The sequence below is a fragment of the Phyllostomus hastatus genome, unplaced genomic scaffold, assembly GCF_019186645.2.
Source record: "Phyllostomus hastatus isolate PE091 unplaced genomic scaffold, TTU_PhHast_1.1 phas_contig_133, whole genome shotgun sequence".
Classification (NCBI taxonomy): domain Eukaryota; kingdom Metazoa; phylum Chordata; class Mammalia; order Chiroptera; family Phyllostomidae; genus Phyllostomus; species Phyllostomus hastatus.
The window spans coordinates 1,499,854-1,513,105 of record NW_025333577.1 but is presented as its reverse complement, the minus strand read 5'-3'; the positions used below and the strand labels follow the sequence as shown (position 1 = coordinate 1,513,105).

Below are 13,252 nucleotides of genomic sequence, written 5' to 3'. Positions count from 1 at the left end.
ACCAGAACATCCAGAAAATGAACTGTATGGAAGTTTGACAACCAAGGAGTTAAAGAAAAAACATTCACCCAGATCAATAGGAAGGGCAGAGATGGGCAGCCAGGTTGGAGAGGATAGGGCCTTCTGGCAGACAGAAGGAGGCAGTGGTGGCTGGTGGACCAGGCAGTCCCATATTTATATTGCGGATAAACCAGGAAGAACAACTGGGGGGCAAGACAGACCACGCAACCTAGGGTCCAGCGCCAGGAAGTAAAGCCCCAAAATCTTTAATCGTAAAAACCTGTGGGGGTTGTGGAGGCAGGAAAAACTCCCAGCCTCACAGGAAAATTCATTGGAGAGACCCACAGGGTCCTAGAAAATACACAAACCCATCCACCCGGGAATCAGCACCAGAAGGGCCCAGTTTGCTTGTGAATAGCAGGGGAACTGCCCTGAAAGCCAGTGGAGCCAGAGCCAAGCAAGATGCACTGTTCCCTGTCAGGCCCCTCCCCCACATACAGCGCCACAAGGCAGCAACTTAGCTGTTGCCCCAGGGAATACCTAAGGCTCTGCTCTTTACTACACAACAGGTGAGTGGAGAAAAAAACATGACCCAAATGAAAGAACATATCAGAGCTGCAAAAATAGAACTAAGTGATGAAGAAACAGCCAACCTGTCAGATGCAGAGTTCAAAACACTGCTAATCATGATGCTCACAGAAATTATTGAATATGGTCTCAAAACAAAGGAAGAAGTGAAAGCTATGCAAAGTGAAATAAAGGAAAATGTACTGGGAAGCAACAGTGAAGGGAAGGAAACCAAGACTCAAATCAAAGGTTTGGAGCAAAAGGAAGATATAAACATTCAGCCAGAACAGAATGAAAAAAAAATTTCAAAAAAATGAGGAGAGGTTTAGGAACCTCTGGGACAATTTTAAATGTTCCAACATCCGAATCATAGGGATGCCAGAAGGAGGGGAGGAAAAGCACGAAATTGAAAACTTATTTGAAAACATAATGAAGGAAAACCTCCCTGATCTGGCAAAGGAAAGGGACTTCCAGGAATTTCAGGAAGCTCAGAGACCCAAAGAAGTTGGACCCAAGAAAGCACATACCAAGGCACGTCATAATTATATTTCCCAAGATTAAAGATAAGGAGAGAATCTTAAAAGCAGCAAGAGAAAAGTAGAGAGTTACCTACAAAGGAGTTCCCATAAGAATATCAGCTGATTTCTCAAAAGAAACCTTACAGGCCAGAAGGGGCTGGAGAGAAGTATTCAAAGTCATGCAAAGCAAGGACCTACATTCAAGGTTATTCCATCCAGCAAAGCTATCATTTAGAATGGGAGGGCAGATAAAGAACGTACATGTACGACCCATGGACATGAACTAAGGTGAGGAATGCTGAGGGGTGGGGGTGGGGTGCAGGGCAGAGGGGAATAGAGGCGAGAAAAAAATGGGACAACTGTAATAGCATAAACAACAAAATATATTAAATAAAATAAAATGCCAATGTTCTAACATTAAAAATGACCTACCAGACTCCTGGACCCTTGCGCCAACCTGCAAGCCCTCAGGATCAGCGTGGGTTGGAGAGACTGGGGCAGCAGGTTGAGCCCTGTGAGATGTTCATCAAGGCTAGTTGGCATCCTGATACCGTGGGGTGGCTGTGGGGAGCCACCTTGTGCTGTGGCTTCTGGGAGAGTCCAGTGTGTCCCAGTAAGTGATTTGAGACTGAGGCTTTCCAGGCTCTTTCCTGCCGCCCACTCGGGCCTTTCCATCTGCCTGAGCGGGGTTAGCATCACTTCCTGTGCTGCTGTTGTCCTGTCCCGGCGCGCAAGTGAGAATTGTTCTGAGCCAAACGTGTGAACCGGTGAGAGGATCGCTAAGGAGGGACAGCTGCGGCCCGGATCGATGGATGGGCCGCCCACCTGTGCAGTGCGTTCCCTCGGTCGGAAGAGAAGAGCGCACGGGAGGAAGCGCGGGTCCGGGACGTGCGCGGGTCCGGGATTCTCCACTTTGGTACCCCGTCGAGGCCACTGCGTCCCCACAGCCCCCAGCACCTCTCCACCTCCATCAATGAGGGTCCAGGGTCCAGGGCTGCGCCCAGACCTTCGACTTGGGCGCTGGTTGATTCCGGTCGCCAATTCCCCTGAGCTCTCTGTGCGTCTCCCGATGCGCTTTGCATAGGACCCCTTTCCCAAGTCCCCAGGATTAGGCTCCTAGGTCCCTTATATCCAAGGCTGACACGGGCAGCCGGGCCCCTCGGGTCTTTCCACCCTCTCCACCCCTCGGGCCAATCTGGTACTTCCCGCTGGCTTCCCGCTATAGTGCCATCCCCTGTGGTGAGGGTCCCTGGTTGTTGGGAGGGACAGGAAAGATTTGGACTTGAGAAGCCTGACCGATGTAGGGGGAGGCGGGCCCATCACAATCACAGTGCTGAGGTTTGCGTCCTGCGCGGTGCTGCGCACAGGAGTCGGCGTGGAGGCGTCGCTGTGCTGCTCCGTCGTCATCAACATCTGGGTAACCAGCACTGAGGCCCCCGAGGCGGCTAGGCAGGCGGGGAGTGAGGATACCTGGCCCTTTTCCCACAGACTCCGCCCCCACCCCTTGCCCCTCCTCACCACGGTCTTGTTACTGGGAGAGGGCCACCTGGTGCCCCTGTCCTCTAAGAGATGGAAACGGGAACCCCTGGTCGCTGGCCGCGGGGGTCGGGGGTGGGAGTGGGGCCGCGAGTTGTACCACCAGGCTGTGCCAGGCAGGAGTCTGGTGTTTTACCAACTCCCGGGAGCCACTCAACTGGGTGCTCCCGCAGGAGGACCCACCGATAAAACTCGAATATGTGCTGACACTTTCAAGTTACTTCCCAAGGCGACTCTGAGACTGTGTGGCCCCTAGGGTGCGTGGCGGGGTGTTCTGTCATCTGTTGCGTCCCTGCACACTCACCCCTCCACCGCCAACTCTAGCAGCCGGCTAGCGGTTGTACAGACTCGGTGCCTCCACCTGCTGGACAGACGGTGACTTGCAGTATTTAGAGCCACGGAAGTTGGGAAAGTCAACCACGGTCCGTCATTGGTGCCAATCCAACACCAAGAGGAATGCGCATTTTGGGGTCCGCTGAAGATCAAACTATTGGGTGCGAACAGCTCTATTATGACATAGCAGGGAGGTGGCCCGTCTGCTCTAGCAATAGATGTCTTTAGTGTTGCAGGTCCCCTTGGGGAAATGTAGCCTTCAGGAAAAGTGCTGCGCCCAAGCCACAGGGGAACTGACTTTGTATAGAAGTCCCTGCCCCATCCCTAATTGGTCCATTTAGAATCCTCATGAGGATTCTAAATCCTTAGTTTGATTGGTCAAAATGGAGTTGCTCTGATTGGTTGGCATGATTATGCTAATGAGGAAGGCTATAGCTGCCAGCTCCTAGTTGGACAGGAAATGTCTCAGGCCTGTTGGTTGAATACAATTCCATAAACTCCTTTACAAGGCTTGCTTCTCCCTGAAATGCAGTTAGCATTAAAGGCCCTCTGTGTAGAAATGGCTGCTAGAATGCGCTTTCAGATTTGAGCCCAGTTAGCCACCAGGAGGCCTTCTTGGAGTTAGGTATCCACAGGAATAACAGATGCCAATAAGCCAAACACAGTATCTAAAATCACAATAAATCAACCCCCAAAAACGCCCCGCAAAAGGCCTGGAGAAAATATTGGGAAGACTGTACCTTAATGTTTACAGAGATTACATTCCGTTATTCATTTGGATTAAAGGCAAAAATAGCAACCAGCGACAATGACCCCAAATTCTAGGCAATTTAGGCTAAACTAACAAATGGTCCTATTGAGTCCCCTCTCTCTCTGAAGCTGTTTATCTTGAGAACTTGTAAGGGGGCTCTAGGGGGGAAACACGTGATTCCACGTGTTTACAATCTGTGCTGGGTTATCTCTGATGTGCATCATATTCTAGTTTTGTGCTATAATTTAGTAATAAAATTTTCATTTTTTTTCTGCCTCTGTTGAGATTTTGGATATTGTTTTATTTCTCCAACAACGTGGAATGTTAGAGTGTTAGACTAGAGATTCTATTAGACTAGAAGTAAAATCTGGAATGTAGTAAATCCTAACTTCCACAAATGTTAAGGATAAGAAAAAGCAGTCCTATAGCTACAGGTTAAGGAAACTTACCAGGACACACCAACAAGTTACAAGAGGACAAATAAGACAATTGAGGATTAACTGCCCTACCCTAATGTAGTAAGCTGCTTGATGTCCCCCAAAGATGTCCACTTAGGTCCTCAGTCCTGAACTTTGAAGACAAAGATTCAACCATAGAGCTGCCAGAAACTGCACCCCTACCACTGACATCTTGATTTTTCTTAATCCCTATGAAAGGCTACTGATGAGAGCAAAGGAAGATAACACATAGGGCTGAGTCCAGGAGATACTATGTGCTAGCTTCCAACAGGGTCACAGGATAGAGCTTAAACCTGCCACCAATGCTAACCAGGGAAGCCACCAAGCCTTGGTGGTTTTTTTTTTTTTCACTCCCTGAGTTTGCACACAGACAAGGAGCACTTGTGTTGGCTGTGTCTAGCTTCTCCTGAGGTCAAAGGCTCTCCATTATCAGTATAGATGGTCTGGCATATGGTCCAAGGCCCCAGATAAAGACTGTTTTTTAAAAAATTGCATTTATTTCAGAGAGGAAAAGGGAGAAAGAGGGAAACAAACATCGAGTGGTTGCTTCTTGCATGTGCCTCAACTTGGGACCCAGCCCACAACCAAGGCATGTGCCCTGATCAGGAATCAAACCAGCCACCTTTCATTTTGTGGGATGATGCTCAACCAACTGAGCCACACCAGTCAGGGCAAGACTCTTAATGTTGATCAATCATATAGAATGTTTTAGGAGCTTTAGAGGTTTACCTCACAGAAGCAAGTGCCAAACCTTTCCTTGGAATGTGCAGAGGTTGGACAACTCAAAACTGCTGACAATCCTTCACTGCACACAGGGAACACTCAACGATGTGCAGATGAACATCTCTCTCCAAATTTAAATTTGGTGAACCTCTTGGTCAGCTGGAAATAGTTGCTTTATTAACTGTCTAGACCTGTAAGGGAGACTATATGAGGACTTGAAACTTTACATGGAAACATTCTTCCAGTACTGAAAAACATTTATTCCACTGAGTAAAGGTAAATAATGAAGTTACATTTCTATTCACATTTCATCAAAAAAGACACCCAGGTGGCAAATTTAAATATGTGTACATACATGCGTTATCATGTAAGCTTATTTGTGAGAGCCAAACTGGAAACAAAAGCATCCATTAGCCCTGGCTGGTGTAGCTCAGTGGATTGAGTGCCGACCTGTGAATCAATCAGTTGCAGGTTTGATTCCCAGTCAGAGCACATGCCCGGGTTGCAGGCCAGGTCCCCAGTGGTGGGTATGTGAGAGGCAACCACACATTGATGTTTCTCTCTCCCCTCTTTCCTTCCCCTCTTAAAAAAAAAAAAGCATCCATTAATGGGTAATAGTGGTGTGTGCACACACTAAAGAAACACAAATATGAGGAAATGTTTAAGATTCTAATTACATAAAATTCTAAAAAACAAAAAATCAATAGTTGCCCTGGCTAAGTAGCTCTGCTGGTGAGAGCATTGTCCTGATATGGCAAGGTTGTGAGTTTGATCCCTAGTCAGGGCATATGCAAGAATCAACCAATGAATGCATAAATAAGTGGAATAAATCAATGCTTCTCTCTCACATCAATAAATCTCACATCAATAAATAAATTTTAAAAAATCAAGTTGCCTGGGAATGCAGGGGAGATCACAAGATGATAGTTTGTTGTGATGATGGTTTTCATGGGTTTACATAATGCTACCAAAACTGTAGATTTTAAAAATTATCTTGTTTCATGATGTGCCAATATAACCCAATAAAGTTTTAACAGAAATAGTTTCATATGACATGAAACTACTACTTATAGGCAGTCTCTACACTATGGATGTTCAAATATATCAAGGGTGTCAAACTCATTTTCACTGGGGGCCACATCAACTTTGAGGTTGCCTTCAAAGGGCCAAATATAATTTTAGGACTGTATAAACGTTAACTATTCCTTAACAGTTAAGTGAGAGCTCAGCACTGCTGGTGGGTAGAAACAAGATGCCAGGCCAGGTAAAACAAGGTGGAGGGCCAGATTCAGCCCGCAGGCCTTGTATTTGCCACCTATGAAATATATGGTGTCAACTTTAGGTTGATGACTCCCTCACAAGGTTGTCATATGTGGTATGACATAAAGCTCATTCCCTGCTATCCCATCTCATGCTGAGTGAAGCCCTTCTCCACTGTGAACTTTCTGATGCTGAGTGAGGTTAGACCTCCAGCTGAAGGCTTTCCCACATATGAGGCAGTCATAAGGTCTGTCTGGGACATAAAGTTTCTGGTGTTCAATCAGAGCAGATCCTTGACTAAAAACCTTTCCACATTTGCTGTACCCCTGAGGCCTGCTTGTGTCTCTGATGTGAACTTCTCGGTGCTAAGTTGGGTGCTTCGGCTAATAAATTCTCCACATTCACTGCACTCATAGGGTCTTTGTCTCATGTGAACACTCTGGTGCTGAGACCAAAACTTTGGCTAAAAAGTTTCCCACGTTCAGTATACTTGTAAGGCCTTGCTCCTGTGTGAATTCTCTGGTGCTTAATGAGAAGAGAGCTTTGGCTGAAAAGCTTACCACACTCAGTACACTCATAGGGTCTTTCCCCAGTGTGAATTCTCTGATGCTTAGTGAGGCTGGGGCTCTGGTTAAAAAATTTCCCACATTCACCACACGTATAAGGCCTTGTTCCTGTGTGAACTCTCTGGTGTTTAACCAGGTTGGAATTAGAGGTAAAGAATTTTCTACATTCACTGCACTTATAAGGCCGTGACCCAGTGTGAATTCTCTGATGTTCACTAAGGCTGGAGTTTTGGCTAAATAATTTCCCACAATCACTGCATTTATATGGCCTTTTTCCTGTATGAATTTGCTGGTGCCGAACAAGTGTGGGTTTGTTGTTAAAGGTTTTCCCACACTTGCTGCACTTGTCAGGTCTTTCTCCAGTATGAATGAGCTGATGCTGAACAAGTGTACGTTTGTAGCTGAAGGTTTTCCCACATTCGCTGCACTCATACGGCCTCTCTCCAGTGTGGACTCTCTGGTGCTGAGCAAGTCTGTACTTTTGGCAGAAGACTTTCTCACATTCACTGCATGTGTAGTGCTTCTGTGCAGCATGAAAGGCCTCTGTACCTTCACAGTGAGGGAGCAGGTGAAGGCCTAAGTTAGAGGGGGAGTCCTTCCCAGACTCCCATCATGGGAATGCTTTATCTGATGTGTGGACAATGCAGCTCTTCACACAGGAGGCCTTGTCTGTGGTCCTTCTAAAGAGTTTCTCTCTATTGAGCTGCTTCTAGAGCTGGTAAGATTTCCCAGATGCTCTACATTTGAGATTCTTGGGGCTTCTTTCTAGGTTGTCAGTTAGATGCAAATCACCTTCTAAGGCCAGGCCATATATCTTCCAGGGATCGGCCTTAAGAGTATTTATCTGTGACGTTTCAGAAATATTCTGCTCAGAAGCTGCATCTTCATCCTCTGCTCCCTGCCAATCTGAAAGCAGAGAAAATACTAGTGAATTTCATGTAAATGGGGGTTAGGAGGAGGCAGCCCCATCACAAATGTGTGTCTGACATCCAAGGATAAGTCCATGGGAATTCCCAAACAAGGAAGTTGGGTGGGTTGAAGAAGGATTATGTGCAGTACCAGGCCTCTAAACATGACAGAATTGGGGGACTCAGCAGGCAAAAAACACAAGGATAGGAACACAGGTTGGTGGCAGGTCCACAACTCGTCTGGGTACACTCGTCACTAGAGCCAATGCTACTCGTGACACCTGTGTGCTATGGGGAAGAGTATGTCCAGGCCAGGAAAATCTGAGTACCACTGAGTAGCTGGTATACAAGGGCTATTTCAGGGATAGATAGAGACATAAGGACACACTGAGTGTAGGCCAATATTGGAGAGCACAGTGGAGTGGAGGATGAGAGAGGTAAGGGGTCACTCTGAGTCAGAAGTCAAAACAGAAATGACAGGTACACAAGTGTTAAGAACAGGGAGTTTGGAGAAATGAGGTAGACAGCCACTGACCTTGGCAAAACAGTGTTGGGCATAGGGCATGTCTCCGATATGAGCTGAACCCAGCCACAAGCTCATATCCTCCCCTGATGCCAACACTAGGGCCAGGCCCACTGTGAGCCCCTCTTGCTGTCCCTACAGTCCTGCCTACTCTGTCCTGTACCCAGGGTTCTCCTCTCAGCTCCACCTGAACAATGTGGGATCTAAAAGATGCAAGTCCTAAGGGAAAATCAGGGCAGGTGAGTGGTCAGCACTAGCCCAGGGTGATCCAACTCAAAATCCTCAGGAAAAAAAAAAACCACATTTGCATCTCTGAGAAGCATCCCACAGAAACTATAATTCCTGGTATAATTCCAGCCCCCCAGGAAATATCCACTAAAAAGGGGCTGTACCTAGGGCACTGAGATGATGTGGAAGCAGCTAAGGCAGAGAGGAACCACAGGACTAACCCCATGTCTTTTGACCCACAAGCCTTCTCTGAAAAAGCTTCAAGGCAGCTGGTGCTGGGGCTACTTGTGGAAGGAGGCAGTATACATGACCAGCACAAGAACATATGACCAGGGACACTGACATTGTTTAGCTCTGAAGAGAACAGAGCTACCTTTTGGTAAAATATGGGAAAGGTGGAGCCAGCCTGGGGCAGGCGAGTGAGTGCGGGCCTTATCCACAGATGCCACAAATGCACAGACCTCCAGCATCACATCGTGGTACAGGCATCTCTGAGCCTCATCAAGGAGCCTCCATTCCTCTCAGGAAAAGTACACAGCCACATCCTCAAAAGGTCACAGAGCTCTGTAATGAGAGGACTCTTGCACCTATAAGCAACATCTTCTCCATAGGACCCTGTAACTTCCCACATTCAAGCCTTGATCATTGGATCCAACAGGTAGCCAGACAGACCCAAGACAATAGCCTGAAGTCCCCTTCTCTCTTAAGTTCCTAGTACAAGGGCCCGGGACAATTAGTTCTCACATTGGACCCCTGGCATACATCTGATCCCCTCACCCCCTAACCCACAAAGTAAGCATTTCTCTGGCCTCCTCACATACAGTGCAATAGGATCCCATATACTCCAAACCTCCAGCCCTTTTCATGAGGCTTCCCCACCTTGTCCTCTGGCTCCAACCTCAGTCACCAAAACCATATGCAGACCCATACATCCCTGATCATCTCCTAGGTGGTACGTTATGTCTCTTAGCAGTAACAATCTCTGTCCATATAACACCCATTCAAAATCTGTACCCACTTGACACACCTGAGATAAGCTACTCTGACATTCTAACAGCAAGTCCCACAAGAGCCACCAGGCTTAGGAGGCTTTAGAAGCACCAATTCAACTTCACTATCATCTCCATTCCCCCATGGAAACCTGGGTCACCTGCTAGACCTTCTCCTCCCCCTACCTGCCTACTGAGGACCAACCACTACTCTTCCTTATCTGTCTTTGTGATACTTACAGACGCCATACCCTTTTCCCTTGTCCCCAGTGGCAATGCCCCTAGGACCTGAATATGCCCCTGTGTACAGCAGGCCTGGAGTTCTATGTTGGTTCATACACTGGATGCCATGTCTTCGGTCTCTCCACCCAGAGGCCCTCCCTCCCCAGCGCTTTAGATCCTCATGTCCAGCTGTTTATACTCACCTGCACTTGAGAGTCTCCAAAACATGTGAGACTTGATGTAACCCAAACCTAATTCCTAATACTCTCATTGAAAAGTAGTATTTGCACTACCACCTTCCCTGTCTGTTGATGGTACTTCCAAACTTTTAGTCCTCTGTGACTTCTCTGTTACCCTCCACATTAGAAAATTTGGTGAACTTTACTAAAAAAAAAATCCAAATCCCAAATATTTCTCCCATCTCCCTGGTCCAACTGCAACCAAAGCCTCCTTGATGGCTCAGTGTGTGAAGGTGCGGGTCAGGTCCCTTTTCTCCTCTGTACCAAAAATTCCACGGCTGCCCTCACTCTCAGACCACCAGACACAGAGACCTACAACACTCCCATCTCAGTCTCACCTCTGCACCCGTGTCCATTCTGCTCACTCCACTGGGTGCCAAAATGGGATCTCCCACTCTCTGCCCTGAGCTAGGAAACCCCAGGATAGGATTTCTCTAGGGCTGCCAGACATCAAGGGCAGGGAGGGAGTTGGCAAAGGAGTTCCTGACACCTGATACCCACCAGTGCAGGGTCCATAAGTGCTTTTGCTGAAAGCTCGACCTGGGGAACCTGTGGGAAGAGCAGTGTCACTTTACTTTAATTCCTGTCAGCAATGCAAACAAAAAAGATAAGTGATTGAAACACAGTATTTTAGGTGAAGGAGAAAACAAAGCACATTAAGACAGTACAATATGTTTATGGGGTTGTGCCATATCATGTGGCTCACTGGCAAAAAAAAAAGTGATAAACACCTGTGTCAGTCACACTTGGTGTGCTGAGTAGCATCCATGAAACTAATGCGGCTGAGACAGAAGAAAACGTGAGGTATTGTCCTGGCTGGTATGACTCAGTGGACTGAGCGAAGGCCTGTGAACCAAGGGGTCACCAGTTGGATTCCTGGTCAGGGCACACGACTGGGATGCAAGCCAGGTCCCCAGTAGGGGGATGCTCGAGAGGCAACCACACACTGATGTTTCTCTCCCTCTCTTTCTCCTTCCCTTCCTCTCTCTCTAAAAATAAATAAAGAAGATCTTAAAAAAAATACTGTTAAAGCCAATATACCAGCAAATTGAACAACCTAGGAGGGGACAAATTCTTATAAGGAATTAAAAGTCATCAAAAACCTCACAAAACTCACCCTGGCCAGTCAGCTTATTTGCTTAGAGCATCATCCTGATACTCCAAAGCTGCACGTTCAATCCCTAGTCAGGGCACAGGCAAGAATCAACCAATGAATGCATGGACAGATGGAACTAAAAAACTGTATTTCTCTCTCAAATCAATAAAATTTTTTTGAAAAATATTATTTTTGTCTCTTTTATTTGATCACGTGCATTTTGTTAGCAGAGTTAATTGCCTGTTTTTTAATCTTTTTAATGAAATGTACTGGGGAGATATTCATTAATTACATTATATAAATTTCAGGTGTACCGTATATTATGATGTCTGCATATTATGATGTCTCACCACCCCAAGCCTAGTCTCCCTCCGTCACCGTATCTTTGATCCCCTTTACTCTCTTTGTCTCCGCCCCCTGCCCCAAGTTATGGATTTTTAATGAGGAAGAGGCAACAGCTGGGTGAGGGCCAGGGGAACACAGTAATTACTTGAATCGCCCCCTCCATAGCCTGTGGGGCGAGCGCCAGACCAGCCTCAGAGCAGCGGCCTGGCGTCTTCCCATCCGGCTACCTGGGGCCGGCCCAACGCTACCAACGCGGAGATCTTGGACAGATTAGAGTTCATTGGTTATCTCCGAAGGACGACACCGCAACACCCGCACAATACCTCTCTGCTGAGCCTTTATGGGCCCAGTGCCACCTTGGCGAGACGCAGTGCCTTCCGGCTAATGGCTAACGGCTAATGGCTAACGTAGTTCTCAGAGCCTCGGGCCCCAGCGGGGGGCTGTCAGGTAGCCGTAACTTATAAACAAACCGGTGCTTGTAACTCTGAGAATAGGGCGGGGTTTCACGCTTGTTAAAGGGAACGCACCCGCATTTCTGTGCAATTTAGTTGGCCCTGGTCGCAGAAATATACGGACGTGTCACTCAGACACAAAGTGCACCCACTCATAGCTGGGAAGGATTAGCTTTGTTTTAGTATTGTTCAAATCCGTGAAGACAAACCTTAGAATCGACTGGGTTTCACTGTGTTAGATTTGCGTCAAAACAGCAGATAGCTGAGATGCAGCAGTCCTGAAAAGACTAGGCGGGGTGGGGTGGGGGCGCTGCGCGCTCTGCGCTGTGTCTCTGGGGACAGACCCGTATTTCTCACCCCATATCCTGATGCCTTCATATGTACTATTTATTTATTTAATTTTTTACAAGCTAAGACCTATTTTAAAAGGAGAGCGATTTATTTAATGCTGTTTTTCTGCCAGGGTAGGCGACACTGTGATCAAAATATCCAGAAAGGGCAGAAAGAGGCCATCTGAACCCTGAGATACAGGATTGGAGGACATGACCTCCTTCCTTGGCAGGAAGGCAAATACAATTTCACCTGCAACTGCAGTGACAATGCATGGGGAGTTGTGACTCTCTCAGAGAAATATTTGCGAAACGTTGACATTGCTGAAATCAGCGATTTCTTACTTATTTGAAGTTGGTGACAAAATAACTCTTGCCCATGTGAACAAGGTTGGGATCTCAGTGGAGTATGAAGGGTCACAAGTCTAAGAAGTGATGGAATGAAGCTGAGCACATAAGAACACTGGGAACTTAGCTAGCCTGAGGTTATGACTCTCTAAATTGTGACTTATTATTTAAATCATATATTTTTAAAGATTTTATTTATTTTTTAAGAGAAGGGAAGGAGAAAGAGAGGGAATGAAACATCACTGTGTGGTTGCCTCTTGCACACCCCTGACCAGGGACCTGGCCCCCAGGCATGTGCCCTGACCAGGAACCGAACCAGCGACCCTTTGGTTCACAGGCCCATGCTCAATCCACTGAGCTACACCAGCCAGGGCTACTTAAATCATTTTTGAGTACACCAAGCAATACCACCAGCTTGAAGGGGTGGAGTATGTAGAGAGCAGAGAGCTTAGCTAGAATGCTAAGAACAGGGCATCTGCGGCACTACACTCATCTCCTCCTAAACAAATAATTGTTATGTGCTCGCTGTACTCTAGGCAACATCGGGGCTGCATGGGACATGTCAGGGTCCAGAGTCAAAAAGTCCTTCATGAGGCTGTCACTCCAGGCAAAGGAGATGGACAGTAAACATTAATGTCAACAGTCAATCATGTAAGATTTTACAAGTTATAAGTGATTGGCAAAACAAAACAGAAGTTAAGGATGCTATTAAATGGGGTTATAGTCTTGCAAACATTTGGAAGACCTCACTTAGATCTGAGCCTCTTGGAGACTCTGGGGAATTAGTTCCAGGCAGAGAAAGTCAGAACAAAGACCCAACATTCAGTGTAGGCAGGAGAGTAGGAAGAGGGATATTCTGGG

The 13,252-nt window shown here is 46.9% G+C and overlaps 2 protein-coding genes across 6 annotated transcripts in view; both read right to left on the bottom strand.

Moving 5' to 3' along the window:
* Nucleotides 1-6,374: 6,374 nt before the first annotated feature.
* LOC123825965 (zinc finger protein 773-like) lies at nucleotides 6,375-8,185 on the bottom strand. Its single transcript, XM_045849627.1, has 2 exons — nucleotides 8,156-8,185; nucleotides 6,375-7,316 (listed from the first exon to the last, which is right to left on the bottom strand). Exons 1-2 carry the CDS (start codon nucleotides 8,183-8,185, stop codon nucleotides 6,573-6,575), a joined length of 774 nt encoding a protein of 257 aa, XP_045705583.1. The 3' UTR covers nucleotides 6,375-6,572.
* LOC123825679 (zinc finger protein 548-like) overlaps nucleotides 7,307-13,252 on the bottom strand; it is a 45,654-nt gene continuing 39,708 nt past the window's right edge. For 4 of the 5 annotated variants that reach the window (XM_045849291.1, XM_045849335.1, XM_045849308.1 and 1 more), the window contains 2 exons: nucleotides 10,323-10,370; nucleotides 7,307-7,618 (listed from right to left, as the gene is read on the bottom strand). The gene's annotated coding sequence lies outside the window, so the exon portion shown is untranslated. The remainder of the gene's footprint in view (nucleotides 7,619-10,322; nucleotides 10,371-13,252) is intronic. The other variant, XM_045849300.1, reaches the window with a different exon arrangement.